This window comes from Ochlerotatus camptorhynchus, unplaced genomic scaffold, assembly GCF_037179485.1.
Source record: "Ochlerotatus camptorhynchus isolate MF236.1 unplaced genomic scaffold, CSIRO-AGI_Acam_v1.1 ptg000577l, whole genome shotgun sequence".
Classification (NCBI taxonomy): domain Eukaryota; kingdom Metazoa; phylum Arthropoda; class Insecta; order Diptera; family Culicidae; genus Ochlerotatus; species Ochlerotatus camptorhynchus.
Genome location: NW_027041058.1, coordinates 3,239,545 through 3,259,111, shown reverse-complemented (window position 1 = coordinate 3,259,111; position 19,567 = coordinate 3,239,545). Strand labels below are relative to the sequence as shown.

General features: G+C 41.9%; 1 protein-coding gene across 4 annotated transcripts in view; it reads right to left on the bottom strand.

The window, feature by feature from the left end:
* The window catches only part of LOC135713680 (uncharacterized), a 57,567-nt gene that overhangs the window by 28,674 nt on the left and 9,326 nt on the right, over window positions 1-19,567 (bottom strand). For 3 of the 4 annotated variants that reach the window (XM_065236845.1, XM_065236847.1, XM_065236848.1), the window contains exon 2: window positions 516-5,564. In XM_065236845.1, coding sequence (XP_065092917.1) covers window positions 516-5,502 — 4,987 coding nt within the window. In that variant the 5' untranslated portion in view covers window positions 5,503-5,564. The remainder of the gene's footprint in view (window positions 1-515; window positions 5,565-19,567) is intronic. The other variant, XM_065236846.1, reaches the window with a different exon arrangement.

Sequence of the window (19,567 nt, the reverse complement as noted above, 5' to 3'; positions counted from 1 at the left end):
ATACGATCGTCCAGAGGTCAAGTTTTCGCTGATAAAGTCTGATTCACTCAGATTCCGGATACTTTATTTATTCTATAGCCGTGCTCGAATGGTCGAATTTGGTATGTTTTGTCATCGATTTGTTTTGAATTCAGTGGGGAAAGTTTCGTCTCGATACGTGCAGTATTAACAAAGTTGTACGCCGATAAAGACACCCGGAAACTGATGATCTGGCAAGCAATTTCCACAAAAACTCTTCCTATCCAAGCTCATCTTCTTAGCCATCAGGTATTCGTTCTTCCACTAAGGCTCTGATTTGACTGAATGTAGTTCGTCTCCCGATCAAGTTGGTTGATGAAGTCACCCTTTTAAACGGGATGGTAAAAGTTCCGAAGTTGACAGTACATTGCTTAATCAACAATGACTAGATGCTAGACTTGTTAAGGCATCCATCGTCTTTTCAAACTCGTGCAGCTAATTATTGACCATTACCACCAACAACCACAAATAGTCATAAGATATCATCCAATACTCACGATAGTAGCTCGTATTCTTCGCCCACTTGTTCTCCGTTCCGGGAATCTTGCTGCGCTGCAGGAACCGCTCGATCAAATTAAGCGTCAGCAGGCTCTGGCTGAACACCAACATCCGATCGCCCAGCTTGATGCTCTCCTCGAGGATGTAGAAAAAGATCTCCATCTTCGACGAGCTCTCCAGCAGATCCGGGACGTATCCCTTCATCAGCTCGAATGCCCACTCGTACGGAATTTCGTCCTTATCCTTGGTCTTACCATCCTTAGCACCACCAGTAACTTCCTTCGGTTCCTTCGCCTTCAACTCATCCTCAATCTTGAGCAGTTCTTCTTTAAGCTTGTCCTCGTCGATTTCTTGCTTCACTTTACTGGGTTTCTTTTCTTCGCCTTCTTCCTTCTTCTCAACCAGCACTTTTTCTTCAATTTCCTTTTTCACTTCTTCGTCTGATGGTTCCATCTTCACAACCTCTTCCTGTTTAGTTTCTTCTTTCACTTCCACCTTCACCTCAACTGCCTTCTCTTCTCCATTTTCTACAATCCCTTTCATTTCTTCCACTTCATCCTTCACTTCGCTTTTGATTTCCTGTTTTATCTCTACCATCGGTGGGGGTTTTACATCTTCCTCGACCTTAGTGATGATCTTGGTGTCCATGTCGACAATTTCCGAGGGCTTTTCCTCTTTCACCTCCAGCACCAACGGTTTGACTGGATCCTTCAGGTCTTCTAGCGACGGTTGATCCGCATACTGGGCATTCGCTTGCTGCTGCGTGATTGCTGGATCCATCGGTTGTGGCGGTGCTGCTGCCGTCATCGGATCTTGTGTACTGTTAGTCGGATAGCCGACGGCAGCTTGGGTCGGATCAACGACTGGTGGAGGTGGTGCCGTAGTCTGATTCGGATCCCACTTTTGCTCGTACTGATTGTTGTACTGCTGTTGTTGCTGCTGATCTGGATAGCCGCCGTACTGGTTGCTATTGCCATAATAGCCATTGTTGTAGGAGTTGTTCTGCGATGGTGGTGGTTGTTGCTGTTGGGGTTGTTGCTGCTGCTGCTGTTGTTGTTGTTGTTGTTGTTGTTGATAGTAGTTGTTGTTGCCCCAGTAGTTGTTCTGATAGTTGTTACCGTTTCCGTAGTTATTTTGATAGTTTTGGTCATATCCGTAACCGTAGCCTTGGTTGTAGTTGTAGTCGTTACGCCCGTAGTAGTTGTTACCGTAGTTGCCGTTGTTGTACGGGTCATTAGATCCATACTGGTTGTTGTAGTTGTTGTAGCCGTTCGGTTCCTGATTATAACTACCCTGGTTGTAATTGTAAGGGGCCCCTGGAGGGGGTGCTTGTTGCTGGTAGCCTTGGCTTTGATATCCCGGATATACCCCCTGTTGTTGTTGCTGTTGTTGAGGAGCCGGTGGTACCTGCTGAGAATAGCTATCGTCTGTAGGATACTCTTGTTTGACGACTGTTGGATCAACGGGGATTACAGCAGGAATTTGTGGCGGGATTTCCGCTGGGGCTGGATCCTTGTTCAATGTGCTTGGACTAACGGTAGCAGCGGGAACCATTTTTCCATCCTTACCGACAGCTTGTTGACTCTTGAGAGCCTGCTGTTGCTTCTTGGTTGTCCTTGGCTTGCGAGGAGTTCCATCCTTCTTAAGAGCCAGCGGTTTGGGAGGCTTGGGAGCAGCGGGCTTCTTACCAGGTTTCTTCTTTTCCTTTTCCACCTTTTTTTCTTCCACTGGAGGAGTAGGAGTAGGAGTAGGAGCAGGAACAGGAGGAGGAGGAGGAGGCGGAGGTGGTGCTGGTAGCTCTGGTGGAGGAGACACTAACGGGTTTTCAGTTTTGATTATTGGAGCCGGTTCAGCTTCTTCGATTTCCAGATCCAAGTCACGCTCGCTTTGCTTCAGGAAATTGTACAACACATCCGGATGGTTCCAAATTTTGCAGCAAACGGCGAACGCCTTCAAAGGATTTGGAACGGCCTTGGTCCGGACAACTTCGTTCATAAAAACCGTGTACAACTTTCGTTGGAATTCCGTCATGCGTATTAGGAGTACGAATTCTTCTTTCTGTGGTAGCGATGTTTGTAGAACTGCGTGGGACCGTCTCTGAACGAAACCCAGCAGTAAAGAGTGCAGAACGTGAGCTCTGTAACGCATCAGCTTTATATCCTGCGGGGTAGAGTCTATACACTGACCGTTTTGGATGGGTCGTTCAAACATGTTGCTAAACTCGGTCTTCGTTCCCAGGTAATTGGGTCGGACAAAATCCACCATGCACCAGTACTCCAGTAGATTGTTCTGCAACGGATATCCGGTTAGAACTACTCTCCGTTTGGACTTGATTTGCTTCAGAGCAACCGAAATACCCGCATGGGAATTCTTAATCCTATGGCCTTCATCGCAAACCACCAGATCCGGACCAGGTTTGACCAACGCTTCATGGATTTCATCGAACATATTCTTCTGATCTTCCGTAGACTCTTTCTCCTGCTCTACGACAGCCGGTTCGTTCTTCTTTTTCTTTTTCTTTTTTGTCATCTTCTTCTGACTCAACAGCCGATACATCTCGTAGCCAATCAGCAAAACTCCCCCGATCTTAGCCCACTCCAAGACGACCTTCGCCCTTGACTTGAGCGTCTTGTGGCTATCGTTCAGTATGAAGATCTTAAAGTTCCTAGGGCGCACTTCGCCGTGATTTTTCAAAGGGGTATTTTCCGGGTCCGCCGGCAGCCAGGTGTTGAACTCGTTCAACCAGTTCTGCAGCGTATTGATTGGCATTATAATCAGCACCGTCTTCGAGCTGGTATGCCTTAAAAATATATCACAGAAGCAAACCAGCTGCAGTGTCTTCCCTAAGCCCATCGAGTGGGCCAAGATGCAGCCGAATCCTGTGCTCGTGTCGTACCGCTCAATCGACTCGATTATGTTATCAAACAAGAATCGCACACCCCCGATCTGATGCGGTTTGATGATTCGGGAAATCTGCGGTGCCAGAAATATGTCCTCTTCGCTTTCGGTGTGACCGACGTTGATTATTACGCGTCCCTTATCATCCGGAACGTTGTAGGTATCGTTCACGTGCATTCCACTGTTTTGCGGATCATCGTCCGAGTCATCCTCCGGTTCTTCGTCGTCATCGGACAGCACAATGCAATCATCGTCCGAGGAGCTATCAATCGTGACCACTTCTTTCTTCTCCGGAGTCGGTATGAACTCCGCTTCGCTGTCCTCATCCTCATCATCCTCATCATCTAGATCCTCGTCGCTATCCATCACATCATCGAACGGCCTCATCGGGATCGACGGCATAAGACCTGCTAGTGATGCAGATGATGCTCCGACTGCTGTCGCTCCCGAAGCCTTTACCGGTGCAATACTCACCGAAGGAGTCAAATTGGCCTGTATCGGACGGGCCTTCGGCGGGCGTCCTCTCGTTTCGAACGGATTCTTTACGTAACCCACCTTCACCGGCGTCGATGTTCCCGGTTGCTGCGTCTTCAGAATTGAAGCATGGCCCTGCAGAAACTGCATCACTTTCTGCTCCGTCTTGTTCGTCTGCCGTTCCAATGCCAGCTGCCGCTGAACCTCCCGTATGATCCGCTGCTGTTCTTGTACCCTAGCTAAACGTTCCAACTCCTGCCGCTGGGCAGCCAGTGTCGACGCATCCAGCTGATTATCATCCATCACCTCTTTGATGTTCTTCCGCATATTGGTGACCTTCCTCATCGCGGCGTCCTTCTTGGTGATTTCCAGCGAAATCTCCTCCGTACATTCCAGCTCTTTCGCCTTACTAGCGTTCGATGCGTCCGATTTGGACACCGGTTTGACGCTGATCTCGCCCATTTCCTTCAGCTTCTCGGAAATGTCAAAATCCATTTGCTGTTGTGGTGGTGGTGGTGGTGGTGGCGGCGGAGACCGTGGCGACGGCGGTAGTGGCGGCAATGGTGGAGTTGTCGATGTGGCTGGTTCGTCTTCTTCCGTGTTCGGCGGAAGCGCTAGTGGATCATTTTTATCCGCTTCCTTTTCGATTATCGGTTCTTCCTTGCTCTCCTCGGATGGTTGCTTCTCCTCGGGTGGAGAAGCCGAGTCCTGCTGTTCGACCGGGACAGTTTCCGCTTCGGGAGTTGGTTCCTCAACCGATGGGGGTGGTTCCACTTTCGGTTTATCTTCCAAAATGTTAGAAATTTGAAAGGACGATTTACTGGAGTCGGTATTAACACTGGGTGGTGCCGGCGGTGGCGGAGGTGGTGATGGTGTTGGCGGCGCTGGCAATGGTGTTGGTTGAACCGGCCCGGTGGCCGTTTCTGTCACCGGAAGCGGATAGGTTTCACGCTTTTCTGCCTCCAGTTCCTGCTTGGACTTTTTGATCAATACATTGTCCAGAATTTCGATCTTGCGCTTGGGAGGAATTCCGGACGCGACACTGTCGGTGACGTCATGTCCTGCGGATGAAATCGTAGGACCGATGAGCATGTTTTTGTCGTCCCGAATCGGTGTGATCGGTTCCGGTTTGCTAGTACCTGGCGGTTTCTCCGGCGACTTTTGAGCAGCTATTGCCGGAGGAACTGCTGGGATAGGAATCGTTGTGTTTTGGCTGTGGCCGGGAAATCCCGGATAGGAGGAAGCTGGTGGACCTCCGGGTGGCATCATCCCCGCAGTATGGGGGTAACCTGATGGTGCTTGATGGTGGTACGAGTGACTCCCATAGGGAGCCTGATGGTGGTAGGGATGTTGATATGAGTGGTATGGACCATGCATGGAATACGGATCGTAGTGCCGGGCTGCCGCGGCATGATGGTAGTATGGATCCTTGCCGTGGTGGTCCATCATCGCTGGCGGTGGCGGTGCACCGTAACCGTAGTGTTGATAACCGGATGGATGCATCGGAGGCATCCCTGGGGAGGCCGAAGGAGGCCCAACTCCGCCATTGCCATCCGGTTTTATATCACCAGCCCCGGGGATGGGTGGCGGATGATTGCCATTGGCACCTTCCATTGTTGGAATGCAGCTGCTGACTATTGTACTGCAGAATACATCCTAGACGGTAGGTTGAAAATCTGCAAATAGAACGAAAGAGAAAACACGATTAAAATTGTGTTTCAACTGAAAACGCTGTGGTAATTTTGGCTCCGGATTTAATTTGACTGGGATATACTTTTCCCCATCCTTCTCATGTATCTATGTGTACACAAGGACGTAAGCAGTAGATAGTGCAAGGGGGCGTTTTTTGCCGATAGTGGCGTGGCATTGCATACTTTCGGGCGTTAATCAGAGAGCTCGATGGAAACGGTACCGAAATATGAGAATCGTAAATTACTACGGGATTTAAGGTGATACTCTAAGGTAGCCTTAGCGTGAAATTTTAAAGGCACAAATGTCAGCTTCCACAAAACATACAAATTTGAAATTGCTACTCCTTGTTTGCTGTGCTACTACAAACAGAGAGTAGCAATTTTAAATTTGTATGTTTTGTGGAAGCTGACATTTGTGCCTTTTATGTTTCACGCTAAGGCTTCCTTAGAGTATCACCTTAAGGCGCAATTTACTTTGATGCAATTTCGAAAAATTCAAAAGTAGCTTTTTTCGATTCATCATTTTAGATTGCAAAAAGCTCGCGTTATTTTGTGTGAAAAGGAATAGAATAATGCGAGCTTTTGACAAGGTGGCCAGTGAGTTTTCATTTTAAAATTCCCGGTGTTTTCCCGGTGCAAATCTCAAAAGTTTCGCGGTTCTTAACACTCAGAATACGGTGGGTAAAAAGCTTCGTTTTCTGAGAACAACGATATTTTTTTATCCCATTTACATCCATCTCGATTTTTAAATCAAAATTTAAAGCAAAATAATCACAAAACTGTTTGACACAAAACTAACAAATTGACAGCTCACTCCCATACAAAGTACCGTCGAGGGGCGCCAAGATGGTGATTTTTTTTATTTAAAATAGTTCCAGTGCTCCAAAATCGATGAAATTTTGGATTTCGGTTCTATTTGTGATGCAGATTACCGAGGGGGGCGACACATCTAAATCTCAATTTTAGATGCTCAATAAATCTCACACTAGCGAATAAATCTTAGATAAATCTTCTTTCATTTCTCGCATCTACTTGCATCGCGCATCATCTTTTTGCAGGAAATCTTCAAAATCGTGATAAATCTTCTTTCTATCTACTCAGCGTACGCGCAGCTAGCCACAGCAGAACACAATATTTCCTGCATCGTAGATAGAGTCGTCCCCCTCGCAGATTACGAATATGCAATTACCTCAATACACCTAAAGAACCCAATTGTGGTACCTCTACAATTCATGGGGTCTGCATATTATTTTAATTTTAGAAAGATTGGAAATAGGGTTGTCTACATTTTTAAAAGCAAAAAGAGTCGTTACACGTTTTTTGAAATGTGTGCTTATGAGTTTTGCAAGTGGCTTAAGATCTATAATTTAGATTAATGTGTACAGGATGTTTTCAACTTGGAAGCTGTCCATATTTCATGTGAGCATGTTTCATCATCCATATAATTTTCTGAAAATGTGTATGAACCGTGGACATTAGCTGACCCCCCCCCCCCCCCTCCTCATAAACTGTCCACGATGTATATGGACAGCCCCTTGTCATAATTGAACGGTAAAACGACTTTTTATAAACAATACTATTCAATATTCCCTAAGTGTAGCAAGTGTAGAAAAAATGCTGTTTTAGAATATTACCAATACCGAAATACCGGTACTGGTATGAGAAAATACCGATATTTTTGGTACTGGTCATTTGAAAAATGATAAAGCAAATTTCAATATTCGATCTTTATTATAATTTTAAAGCATTTTTAGTAGCACTGTAAACGAGTAATAATTTCTAAATATTTTATAAATCGTCGTGAAAAACCAAGTTTGAAATATTTTGATAAACATCATGAACCAACAAGCTTTGAATACTTTGAGCAGGAGAATTGAAAAGAAAGTATTTCACAATGCTTTTTAAACCATTCATTACGGTTTGCACAAGACAACTTAAGGCTTGTACTCGAAAAAAATGCAACATTTTTATCCGTGTGTAACTTTTTTATCCGTGGGTATAACTAGTTTGGAGTGAATTGTTTACATGTGCAAAATTTCATAACAATCGGTTCAGTGGTTATTGAGATGTCATCGAAACAAGAAGAAAATCGCCGGAGAATTTTGCGCGCCGTCATGGAAAATCCGACTGCGACCATGAGATGGATCGGAAGACAACTGGGAATCACCCATACAACTGTGTCTCAGGTGGTAAAATCGTTTAAGGAGTGTAGGCTGGATATGGAAGAAAATCGAACACAGCTGACCCTGTGAAGGCCCGGAAGGTGTTGGATTATTTCAAGCGTAATCCTAACCTTTCGATTCGCGACGCTGCTCTGAAGGCAAAGTGTTCCGCCTGGTTCGTTCAGAAAACCATGAAACGAGCTGGGCGTCGTGTATTCAAGGTCCGGAAGGCACCGAACGGGCGTGATCAACAAAACACGGCGGCCAAATCCCGCGCAAGGAAGCTGTATCGAGAGTGGTTAACGAAACCGATGTGTGTGGTTATGGATGACGAAACCCACATCAAGGCAGCGCAAAGCAGATACCGGGGCTGGAGTTCTACGTTGCCAAATCACGGTTTGATGTTCCGGAAGACATAAGGAAGAAGAAATACTTGCTCTGGCAGGCCATATGCCAATTCGGTAAACTGAGTAAACCGTACATCACAATGGGTACCATCAACAGTGAAATTTACCGCACCGAGTGCCTCCAGAAGCGTCTGTTGCCCTTCCTGCGGTCCCACGGAGGTGAGACATTATTTTGGCTGGACCTGGCATCATGCCATTACGCGCGATCGACGTTGGATTGGTACAGAGACAATAACGTTGTTTTTGTACCAAAAACCGCCAACCCCCCAAATTCACCAGAGATTCGTCCGGTGGAAAGATTTTGTTCGAAAATCGTCCAAGGTGTTTAAGAACGAGCTGGAGTTGAAGAGAAAGGAAATAAAGTAATTATGCCGAAACATAATCCATATGTATTAGTTCATTCCCTGAAAGTTTCAAGAAAATCCGACTTAAAATAAATTTTTGGCGAACACTTTTGTCTGGTGCATTTTTTTTTTTTCGAGTACAGGCTTTAGATATAACTCCAAATATATTTAAATATTTCATAATATCTTCTGAAATATTAAATTATTTTCAAAAATCAATACATGTAAACACAGATCATTTTGAGCTGAAAAATGTTTGTTCTTCCAATATGTTTATTTTTAAGGCTATTCTAAGTAAGGATAAATATCAAAACATGTTATGATATATAGACCAAAGTTGTCCCGGTCCTAGGGTTCACCATACTTCAGAAGAATCATGTGTATGTGTCTGGAAATTTAGAGACAACAATTAGCTCTCGCATGGGAGGTGATACGTTGAATGTACGTACTTCGCATTTTGGAATTGAATAATCATAATAATACTCAAGATAATAGGATATTCGTGAGATTGAATAAATCAATTATTTCATTACTATAGCCGCTTTAGCACTTCTAGGCAGGGTTTAAAACAGTTAACTTTTTTTTACTACACTCGCTTCGTTGTCGTGCGCGACAGTCTGTTTGTATTCGTACACTCATGCTCTACTGTCGTCTCTCTCACACAACACAACCGGTAGAATAACATTCAAGCAAAAAGAAAATTATCAAATAACTATCATATGACATGAGTGACTTCGTTCTAATTCCCCAATTTGGTGTAAATTAAGCCATTTCTGATCAGAAATGTTATTCCTAGGACATCATTGCTTGCTATTTTCAGAATTCACACAAGCATAACATCAGCGGCCCTTATTATGAGAAAAAACTAAAATACATACCTTCGTGACGGTCTTCGGCGACAATGTCGTATGACAGAGCCTGTCATTTGACATTTTAGATTGGTACTGTACTATGATAGCTTGTTTTGCAAGTGTCGGAGGCAAAGGCAGTCGATTCTCACAGAAAATGTGTCGACTACCGTGACCGCTTACAAGACTGCTTCTAGGTTATTCTTGAAAAAAAGATTAGAAGTAGTGACCAAGGAAACATCCCAAACTCGATTTCCATTTATTTTCTTAAGATCCCTTGGTACCGGTATTTTACCGGTACTGAATCACTCGATACCGAAATACCGGTACTTGCAACCCTAATTGAGCCACAGAGAAAAATGTTCAGTCACGGATTTAGAAAAAAAAAATATATATATGAAGCGATGCGTTTAGTAACGCGAAGAACTGCAGTCTAGAATTAAATATACATAGAACTAAGGTAGCCATGAATGTTATAATCAGTGACGTCACGTAACCTCACTTTTTATATGTTCAACAATGTTGAAAACTTTATTATGATCATGTTTACATTCAACTCAGTTTCAAAAGGCACAGGGTTTTCTAGTTTCACTGATGGGTAATATGTTTTCATTTGTTTAAGTTTTGAAAGTTGTTGAACAGGTAGATTGAGGTTAGGGCGACGCCACTGGTTGTAATAAAAATAATCTTCTGCTCTTTGTATTCGCTATAACGGACTGGTCGTCTTTTTACTTTGCTCCATTCCTCCCAAGAATAGAGTCTTCTGTAACACATCTTCTGTAACATAGAAAAAAATCATAATTCTGAGATCTAGATAACTTTTCTAGATCGCAGTTTAAGAAAAGTCTCATTATGGCACGAGGAAAAATTTCCTAGATGAAATTATAACGGACATAAAAATAATTTAATACGTCTAGGATTTAAAATCTCGATCGTTAATAATTAGGTATCCATTTTAGAGATAAAACAAAATCTAAGACCTGTACCTGAAAATACTACAAAATCCAGTAACATTTACTTGCTGAGTTGGTTGGAAATGTTATCTAACATGAAGCTTTAGTGTGATATATTATTAGCTAGAGAATGGTTTTAGAAGAGGGTAGGTGGATAGTTCTACTTGATGGGTATAGAGAACCAACTGTATATGCATTCTGGTTATCCGAAGAGAAAAATATGTAGTACCTACTATAGTCACTATATTTATAGTCTGACGGATAGAATCTCGGGAACCAATTGAGCTTTCAAATAGCGGAACCAATCGAGCATATCACTCTGCCACCTTATGTTAAAACCCACAAAAACACACTGTGACACACTCCAAACACCTTGTCATGCAGGCTGTCACCCGATAAAAGATAAATTTTTCATCAATTCTGGCACCACTTCCAAGAATGTTTACATCATGGGTTGTTTATAATAGACCGATCCATGATCTGATTTTATCATTCACCTTTGACAGTATGATGTTTTTTATTGTTCTGAACCTCTTTAATGAGTAAACAAACCTATCTAACCTGTCAAATTTGAAAATATTTAGAGCGATTGGTTTATTTATATGAGCCAGGATATCAGCTAGCGTTCAAATTAAAAAAATAATGCAAGTGATCTGGATTAATGTAGCTGGCAGGATTGATTTGTAGACTGTATCTGTTTTTGTTGGCATACTCTATCAGACAGTACATTGGATTGAGGACCTAATGCGAACCATTCTCGAGAAACGCCACCGTAATCCGGACCTTCTTCCCCTCGCAAGATAATGTACAGCCTTCGCCGTTGTTCGTAAGCTGGTAGGTGCCTGAGTTGGTGGTAGGAGTCTTCAAACAAAGTTTTTCGGGTCACGTGAAGTGCTGGAATTGACTGAGCTTCCATCAGAAGAACCGTTCGTAGCCTCGTGGAACTCCGTAGACAGCTTTTCTACCCTTCAGTGCACCAGACCGTGGGTCTTCAAATGTAGTTTTTTTTGATTGTTATGATCTATAAAGAACCGCTCCCCAGTTGCCGTTGAACCCGTTTTCTCCAAAGATTTGTTCCGTATAATTGGCGATGATGACACCGTCAAAACATCGTCTCTTCTTGCTAAGATTGACAGTTTCTTATGGGAATTTTCGTTGCAGTGAAAGGAAAGTACACAGTCCACCATGTATCTCGCACAGTCTGACGTTTGCTTATTGGATTTTACCATAGGAGTAAAGAGCTACAGAGTCCCCGTCAACGCCAATAAACAACTATACGATCGCAGAGGGATCTGTCATTTTCAGCGTTGTGGAAATCATGGTTGCCAGTAAACATTGTATGGTGCCGCTTAACGTTTTGACAGCTCGTTCGACACAGAAACACCCTGAAACACCCAAAAACACACAAGAAACACTATCAGCACAGTCGCAAGGTGGCAGACTGACTTACCCCCTGATCACGACCAACAACAGAAAAGAGCACATTAGCTTTGGGAACAAAACTTCGGAAACCATTTTCTCGTGACTCAAGGCTCGTCTACGCACAGAGGCGTCGCGTGCCTCATTTGTTTACCTGTGCACCTAAAGGGTGTCCACGATGAAATTGCCACACACAAAATTGATTCGCAAAATTCGAGTTTTCATCCGATTGCCATCAAATTTTCAGGGATTGAGAAATAACTATTAAACTTCATTTTACCATTTTACTCGTATTTTATTTACAGTCCATACGCAAATACCCGCACCTTGGCCTTAACCCCGGCCATAAGATTCTGCACAACCTGTGAATCAACCGTTTTTTGCATGTAAACCCATACTTTCTTCAGTTCCTCGACTGTCTTCACTACCTTAGGTCGTTTAAGAAGGTGCTGCTTCATAATCGCCCAGTACTTCTCGATGGGGCGGAGCTCCGGAGTGTTGGGAGGGTTGAACATTTTCGGCACGAAATTGACCTTATTGTCCGCATACCACTTCAGCACGTCCTTGGAGTAGTGGCATGAGGCCAAATCCGGCCAGAAGATTGTTGGGACGTTGTGGGTCTTCAGGAGAGGAAGCAGCCGCTTCTGGAGGCACTCTTTTATGTACACCTGTCCGTTCATCGTGTCCTGGGTCACGAAAGGTGCACTCCGCTTCCCGCACGTGCAGATGGCTTGCCAAATCAGGAATTTCTTCGCAAATTTGGACATCTTCTGAGTGCGGACATGCTCCGGAACGCTGAACTTATCCTTGGCCGTGAAAGACAGGTTGCCGGGGATCTGTTTGAAGTCGGCCTTCACATATGTTTCGTCGTCCATGATGCAGCATTCAACTTTCGTCAGCATGTTGAGGTACAACTTCCTGGCACGGGTTTTGGCGGACTTGTTCTGCTTCTCGTCGCGATTAGGGGCCTTTTGTACCTTGAACGTTTGAAGCCCAGCCTTAGTTTTGGCCTTCTGGACAAAACTTCGGCTTAGGTGCAGCTTTTTAGCCACATCCCTAACGGAGGCGTGCGGATTTCGGTTGAAGGCCCCAACTACGCGGTTGTGATTTTTGGTGTTGTACGGAATACTTTTTCCTTCACTTCTGGGCTTCCGATCGGTGGTCAACCGTTCCTCAAACCGCTTAATCACTCGCGACACCGTGGAATTCACGATTCCCAACGTTTTAGCGATGGAACGATGCGAGAGATCCTTGTTCTCGTGATGAATGCGCAAGATTTTATCACGCACGAGGTGTTCTTTCGACTCCATTTCCGCGAGTTTTGATCACAGGACTTTAAAACTTGCAGGATGTAAATAATGCACTATGAACTAAATCCACCCAAATTTTCATTAAATTCTACCCAACGGTTAAAAAGTTAGAGCAATTTCATAGTGTGGCAATTTCATCGTGGACACCCTTTAGCTTTGTTCGCTATAGTTTACCACCACCATGAATTCGAGGGACATATTCTCAATTACTATATTAATCACTACCTAACGTAACATTTGAAGGGCCTACACAGCAAAAAAAAATGTAATATCGATCAACGTAATTCAAGCTGATGTATGAAATAATGATGTAATAGCAAAACGCAGATACAATATTACATCAATGGATGTAATTTTGTTCGCAAAATCGATGTACATCGTACAACGTTATATTACACAACCGATGGATTGACCTGGTTGCAGCAGTTTCGATGTAATATTCAACAACTTTTTTTGCTGTGTAGCATCTTGTGTAAACAAAACTTGTATGGCCCTTTTCGCTCTAACCGAAGAAGGAGGAATTGCAAAACCTAACTAATTCTCGTTTTTATCACAAGGTTAACTCTTTCGACTGAAGTGTAATGAATAATATCCGTCAAACACTTCCAAATCATTGTTTGATACAAAACAGTGTCAAAATCTAGAGAAAATTGATGTAGTCCCTTGGGTAGTAAACTTGAATTAATCAACTCTTTAGTCATCAAAACAACACTATCAGAATTAGCCAGGGGAAGCTCATAAATTTTGACAGGCGAGCTGGAATTGGGGCGTAACAGCTTTTGTAAACAATAACTTCTTTCGATGATTTCTAGAAAGTTAAGGCTCGCCAACGAAAATCAACAACACCATCGGGTAGAAGAAGACTTCCCCTACCCGACGGTTATGTTGGTTTGCGTGGGCGTGCCTTGAGTTCCTAGAAATCGTCGATAGAAGTCATTGTTTACAAAAGCTGTTAAGCCCTAATTCCAGCTCTATCTAGAATTGAGAGATTTACAACTGTAAATAGAGTGAAAGCGAGCTTTTGCGCTCTCTTTCTCCATTACTCTCTTTGCCTGCAATCAGATATCCAAGTGCACTGCGAGAATTGCACACTTTAGGCACCCATACATCACAAATCCATCACACGTCCAAAGCGTACCAGACTACTGTTTCCGTGTTGCTCCCGTTTGACGCGTGACTGCTGAAAATTTCTATTACAACTAGTGGTGCAAACCGCCATGTATCGTGGAAAATTTGTGGTATGTTTCAAGAGGTGATAGAAGGTCTGCTTGGCTTACATCAGGCATTGGACCATTCACAAACTTGCAACCCGCCACCCAAAAAAGATCGCTTTTAGGTGCACTATTTGACGAGTTTTGTCATGGTAGTCTTATCGACATGCTTAGAAATCAATGCATTAGGGATTAGGCAGACCATTCGAACTGAATTTAATCACTTTTGAAGCAATCCATGGTCGAAAATTTAATTGAAATCCACTATAAAATAGTGTATGCATGGTCACATGTGGTCTGGAGTAAAGAAGTACAGCCATAATGTGGCCATAAAATCTATAAAAATCTAAACGCATGTTTTTAAATTATTTACACCTGTGTCGTGCACAGGTTGCACATGTTGACGCGACGCCACTGTCTACGCAAATCAACACCATCACCGGGTTGTGAAAAGTTTCCCCTATCTGATTTTGCCATTATTTTGTGACCAGTTTTCGAGGAAAGAACTATCAAAGTTTTGTTTATAAAAGTATAATGTTGTTCTACAATATATTAAATTGGTTCCACTAGATCAAAATTCTATCTGCCAGACTATAACTATAGCGACTATAGTACCTACCATATTGAGAACCACACAGAGTTGACTACAAACAAAAAATCGACGAACTATTTGAAAAATTAATTGTCTTTGTAACACCCCCTGCCAGATTCTAGCGACGCCAAGGGACTTATGTACCCCACTGAGTGACGTGCTTCCGGTGCACAATGAACATCATCTGCACAGGCAATAAGGCACACATATATGTGAAATATTTCATCCATGCGCATTTCCACACATTTGGCAATGGATGGAATAAAATGTTATCAGCAGTACAGTTGTTGCTGTGTCTTTATAAACCAGCCTCCGCCTCACCCTTCGACAGGGACGAAAAAAAAGGACAACACCAAGCACCGAATGCTGCTGACGAGAGCTGGGTGGTGCACGCGGGGGGATTTTGATGCAATTTTGGAAACGGTTTGTGGGGATGCAATAAAATTAAACCGAGTGAGAGGAGGCGGGGCATGGGGGTTTTGGAATTTTCCTGGGACCTCAGGTGGGGGGGGGGGTTGGATATCCGAATGCGTCGTTGGAATGAGACAGGAGGTGAAAGCAATTCAACACCCACCAACCATCCAATGGGAACTGGCAACGGACTGATTGTCCTGTTTTCAGCTCCCAGCCACGGCAGTCAGCATTGGTATATGTACAGCTCGATGAGAGAACTTTGGCTTTGCTGTTGTTGTTGCTAATGATGGTGATGGCTGTGGTGGTGGTGATGATGCCGATGATGATAAGTGTTTGCATATTTAATACATAAAATGCTAACTGAGGGAATCAAATACGGATTGCCGGGGGAGGGGATGGGGAGCGAGGAGATTATGAGGTGAATAAGCAGACTGAAATAATGCTTGGCACTGCCATTTTTTTCGGGTAAATTGTATTATCATTCGTGATATGTTGACAAAGGTGGAGGGAAATGCGGGCCACCAGATAGCGGGGGATCCAGAATATTATCACGCAGTGATGAATTTAGTCAAATATTTAATATTAAAGGAATAACTGGAACGATTTACAATCCACGTTTGATAAAAAACAATTCAGATAAACATTTCAAAAGGTCCTATCTGCATTGAGCGAATTGCTTTATCGACTTTGTCTTTCGTCAATAACTCAGGTGCAAAACCTTTCCCTGTTGTATTTGACGTTTTGGACGCTAGATAAGAACCTCCTTTATCAAACTATGTGATAGAATTAGCGCGAAATCTGTTTGCATAGCAGTGGTTATGGAAAGAGAAAGTCGATGAAGATAATCGATCAAAGCAGATAGGACCATTTGAAATGTTCATCGAGAATTAACCCATTAACACCCGAATTGAATGCCATTTATAAAATTCGTCTCCACGGAGTTCAACTGAATTTGAGAAATTAAATTCCTGGTTTTCTCCGGATGCCCCCAACATATTTTGTCCGGTTTCATGTAAATTTATTTATTTATTTATTCGTTAATCAATCAAATTGTAGACTACATATGAACATTAGGACTTATGTTCTAAGACTTCGCAGGGTTCTGAAATATATTTTTAATTCTGTTGAGGACATATTTAGGTCAATCATTTCACAATGACCTGTTTATCATCATCTGATTTACCGGTCCAAATTAAGAGTAATTGGTCCGATTGCGATCTACTGCGAAGAAGTGTCGATTGTGTAATTGTCGGGAAGGTGCATACAAATTTAACCTTGACAATAGATCAGCTGAGTCAATGCGTTGCGAAATGATGTTGTTTAATAAAGAAATCCATGCGTAATCCCGACGTTCTTTCAATGTTTGAATGCTGATCAACAAGCAACGTGCTTCATATGACGGGAGAGGAAAAGCCGTCCAACCTAACTTACGTAGTGCATATAATAAAAACTGCTTTTGGATTGACGCTATTCGTTCTTCGTGCTTTTTCATATAAGGTGACCAAACAACGTTACAATATTCTAATATTGACCTCACATAAGCAACGTAAACTGATTTTATTGTATAAGAATCTTTAAAGTGGAGATTGAAACGTTTTATAAAATTAAGTATATTGCCTGCTCTATGTATTATTGTGCTATAATGGTCCACAAATGTCAATTTAGAATCTAGAATAACACCTAAATCTCTTACACATTTTCACATTTTTGAACATTTTCATTACCTAATGTAATACAAAGATTTTGTTTGTTTAGTTTTCTACTGTACGTTATAAGATTACATTTTTTTTAATATTTAGTGTCAATAAACTTTTACTACACCATCTGTAAAAAAACATGTATTTCATTCTGAAACACATTCATATCGTTATCGCATCCTATTTCTAAAAATAGCTTTATGTCATCAGCGTACATAAGTACACTGATATTTATTAAAATAAGAGAGACGTCATTAATGTACAAAATAAAAAAAGGGGACCTATGTGCGAGTCCTGGGGAACCCCTGACGTGACTTAGATGTTTTCTCGTTGAATCTTACAATTTGCTGGCGATTAACTAAATATGACTTAATCCAGGTGATGAGCTTCATCTCAATTTCTTTTTTTTTCTAATTTAAAAATCAGCATTGGGATATCAATTCTGTCAAACGCTTTGCTGAAGTCCGTATATAGAGCTTCTACTTGGTTACCTCTGTCCATTGTATTTAATACGAAGTCCACAAATTCCTAAAAGTTTTAGTGGTTGAACCAATCACTAAAACACATCTAAATCTCAAGTTTAGATACTTAACAAATCTCCAACTAGCGAATCAATCTTCGAAAAATCTTCTTTCATTTCTCGCATCTACTTGCATCACCTTCTTGCAGGAAATCTTCAGAATCATCGTCAATCTTCTTTCTATCTACTCAGCGTACACGCAGCTAGCCACAGCAAAACACAATCTTTCCTGCATCGTAGATAGAGTCGTCTTCCTCGGGTTGAACGGCCTTTAAAAAAGCCATGTTGTGCACTAGTTATTCTTTGTTTTATTTTCCAAAAACGTTTTTATTTATAAATGATTCGAAGAGTTTTGGAATGCACGAAATGATAGCAATCCCACGATAATTTCGAATGTCGGATTTTTTACCAGATTTATATATGCGTATTAAGTATTGTGTTTAAAAATAACATAGTTCGATTATCAAAATCATCCCGGATATCTGTTCGTGAAGTTCTGCAGACTCAACAAGGCATACGATGATTCGACTTAATTCTTAATTTATCAGTCTATGGTAAACCTTCGTGAAGCCCCATACCATCATTGATATGGATTATTTGGTTTTCCAAAATGGCCTGGAGTTCAGATCTTGATTCTTTTTAAAATAGTCACTTTAACACTCTTGGATCATTTGTGACTTAAATTTGAACTCATGTTAATGATGATTACCCCTTGAAAAGTTTGAGCTGGACGAATTATCTGTAAGATAATTAAGTACTTTGTCTTTGACGTCAGAGGTATGGAGTCAGATCTTTATGTTTTACAGACTAACCAAGGTATTCTACGATGTCCTAACTAATATGGTGGTGCTGGTTAGCACAAAGTGCAGAAATTATTTCTAATTTATCTCTGGACCAATCACCTCAGTTCGTTGATTGTGTCCGGTGTCAAACATTTGCATGCCAAGCATGATGGAGCATGCAAGGAGTTTGAGATCGGACATTTATTTATTGGCATGAATCTGCTTCTTATATTTAAGTAGCTTCGTAACAAGATATGTCTCGCTCAAACATTTTCCTTCAAATGACACCAACAGAAATTCTAAAAAAAAATACTCTGTAAGCTATGGTGGCAGGAACAACGGCCAACAACAAATCACCGTTTGCACCGTGCGCGAACAGATTGCGAGTGAAAGAAAAGAATAGAGATTTTGTAATTTTGGGGATTTTCGATACTTTAACATAGTGTTGGAAACAGATGTGTAAACAAAAGGATATAATTCTTTATTTAAATTAAAATTGATTGATTCCAAGTAACATTGCAAGTTTTATAAAGGTTTAAATGATTCTTCAATTCCAAATTATGGCCTACAAGAGTATGATAAAACCAAAATTGTTCTTTAACTATTTGTTTTATATTACTTCTGTGTGAAGTCAACGATTTACATAGTTGAAGATGCTAATTTCAAATAACAGAATAGAGTGGTAATTTTTTATACGATAGATGAGGAGATGAAAGTATAGAATTGATAGTTCCGTTAGAGTACGGCAGTGTGAAATTGTATATAAAGAGAGTAGAAAGCGAGCTAGGACAACTTTTATGAATGAAGGTACAAATCGGTTTGATCATCTTTCTTTACCAAACTCCCCCGTTGGAGAGGGATGGTGAGGGTTATATCCCCCCGCCACCACAGGCAAAAATAGATGATCACCGACACGCTCAAGTACCGATTTGAGGTTTTCCGGTTTTTTTCCACGGCAACTCCAAATCAACGGTGTTTTCCCGGATTTCCCGGCTGAATGGACACCCTGCCGGCATAATTTATTTCAGTAATTGAGGTCACTTAAACAAATTATTACGGCATCTTATTTTATATGCCGAAAACCGGAGAAAACCCTTCCACCCCACATCTCTGTTGAACACAAAATAAATTTTAAGAATTTGAGAATTTATTAGATTTCAAGATCACTACAAATTGTCAAATAGGGAAAATATCCTAAATGCCCCTAATTTGGGCCCATACATAAATTCAGCAATCGACTAAATTTTCAATAGCGACCAAAATATCTACTAGTACCGTCCCAATAACGCGTTCATTTTGATAAAATTGATAAATAGCAGATTTTTAGCG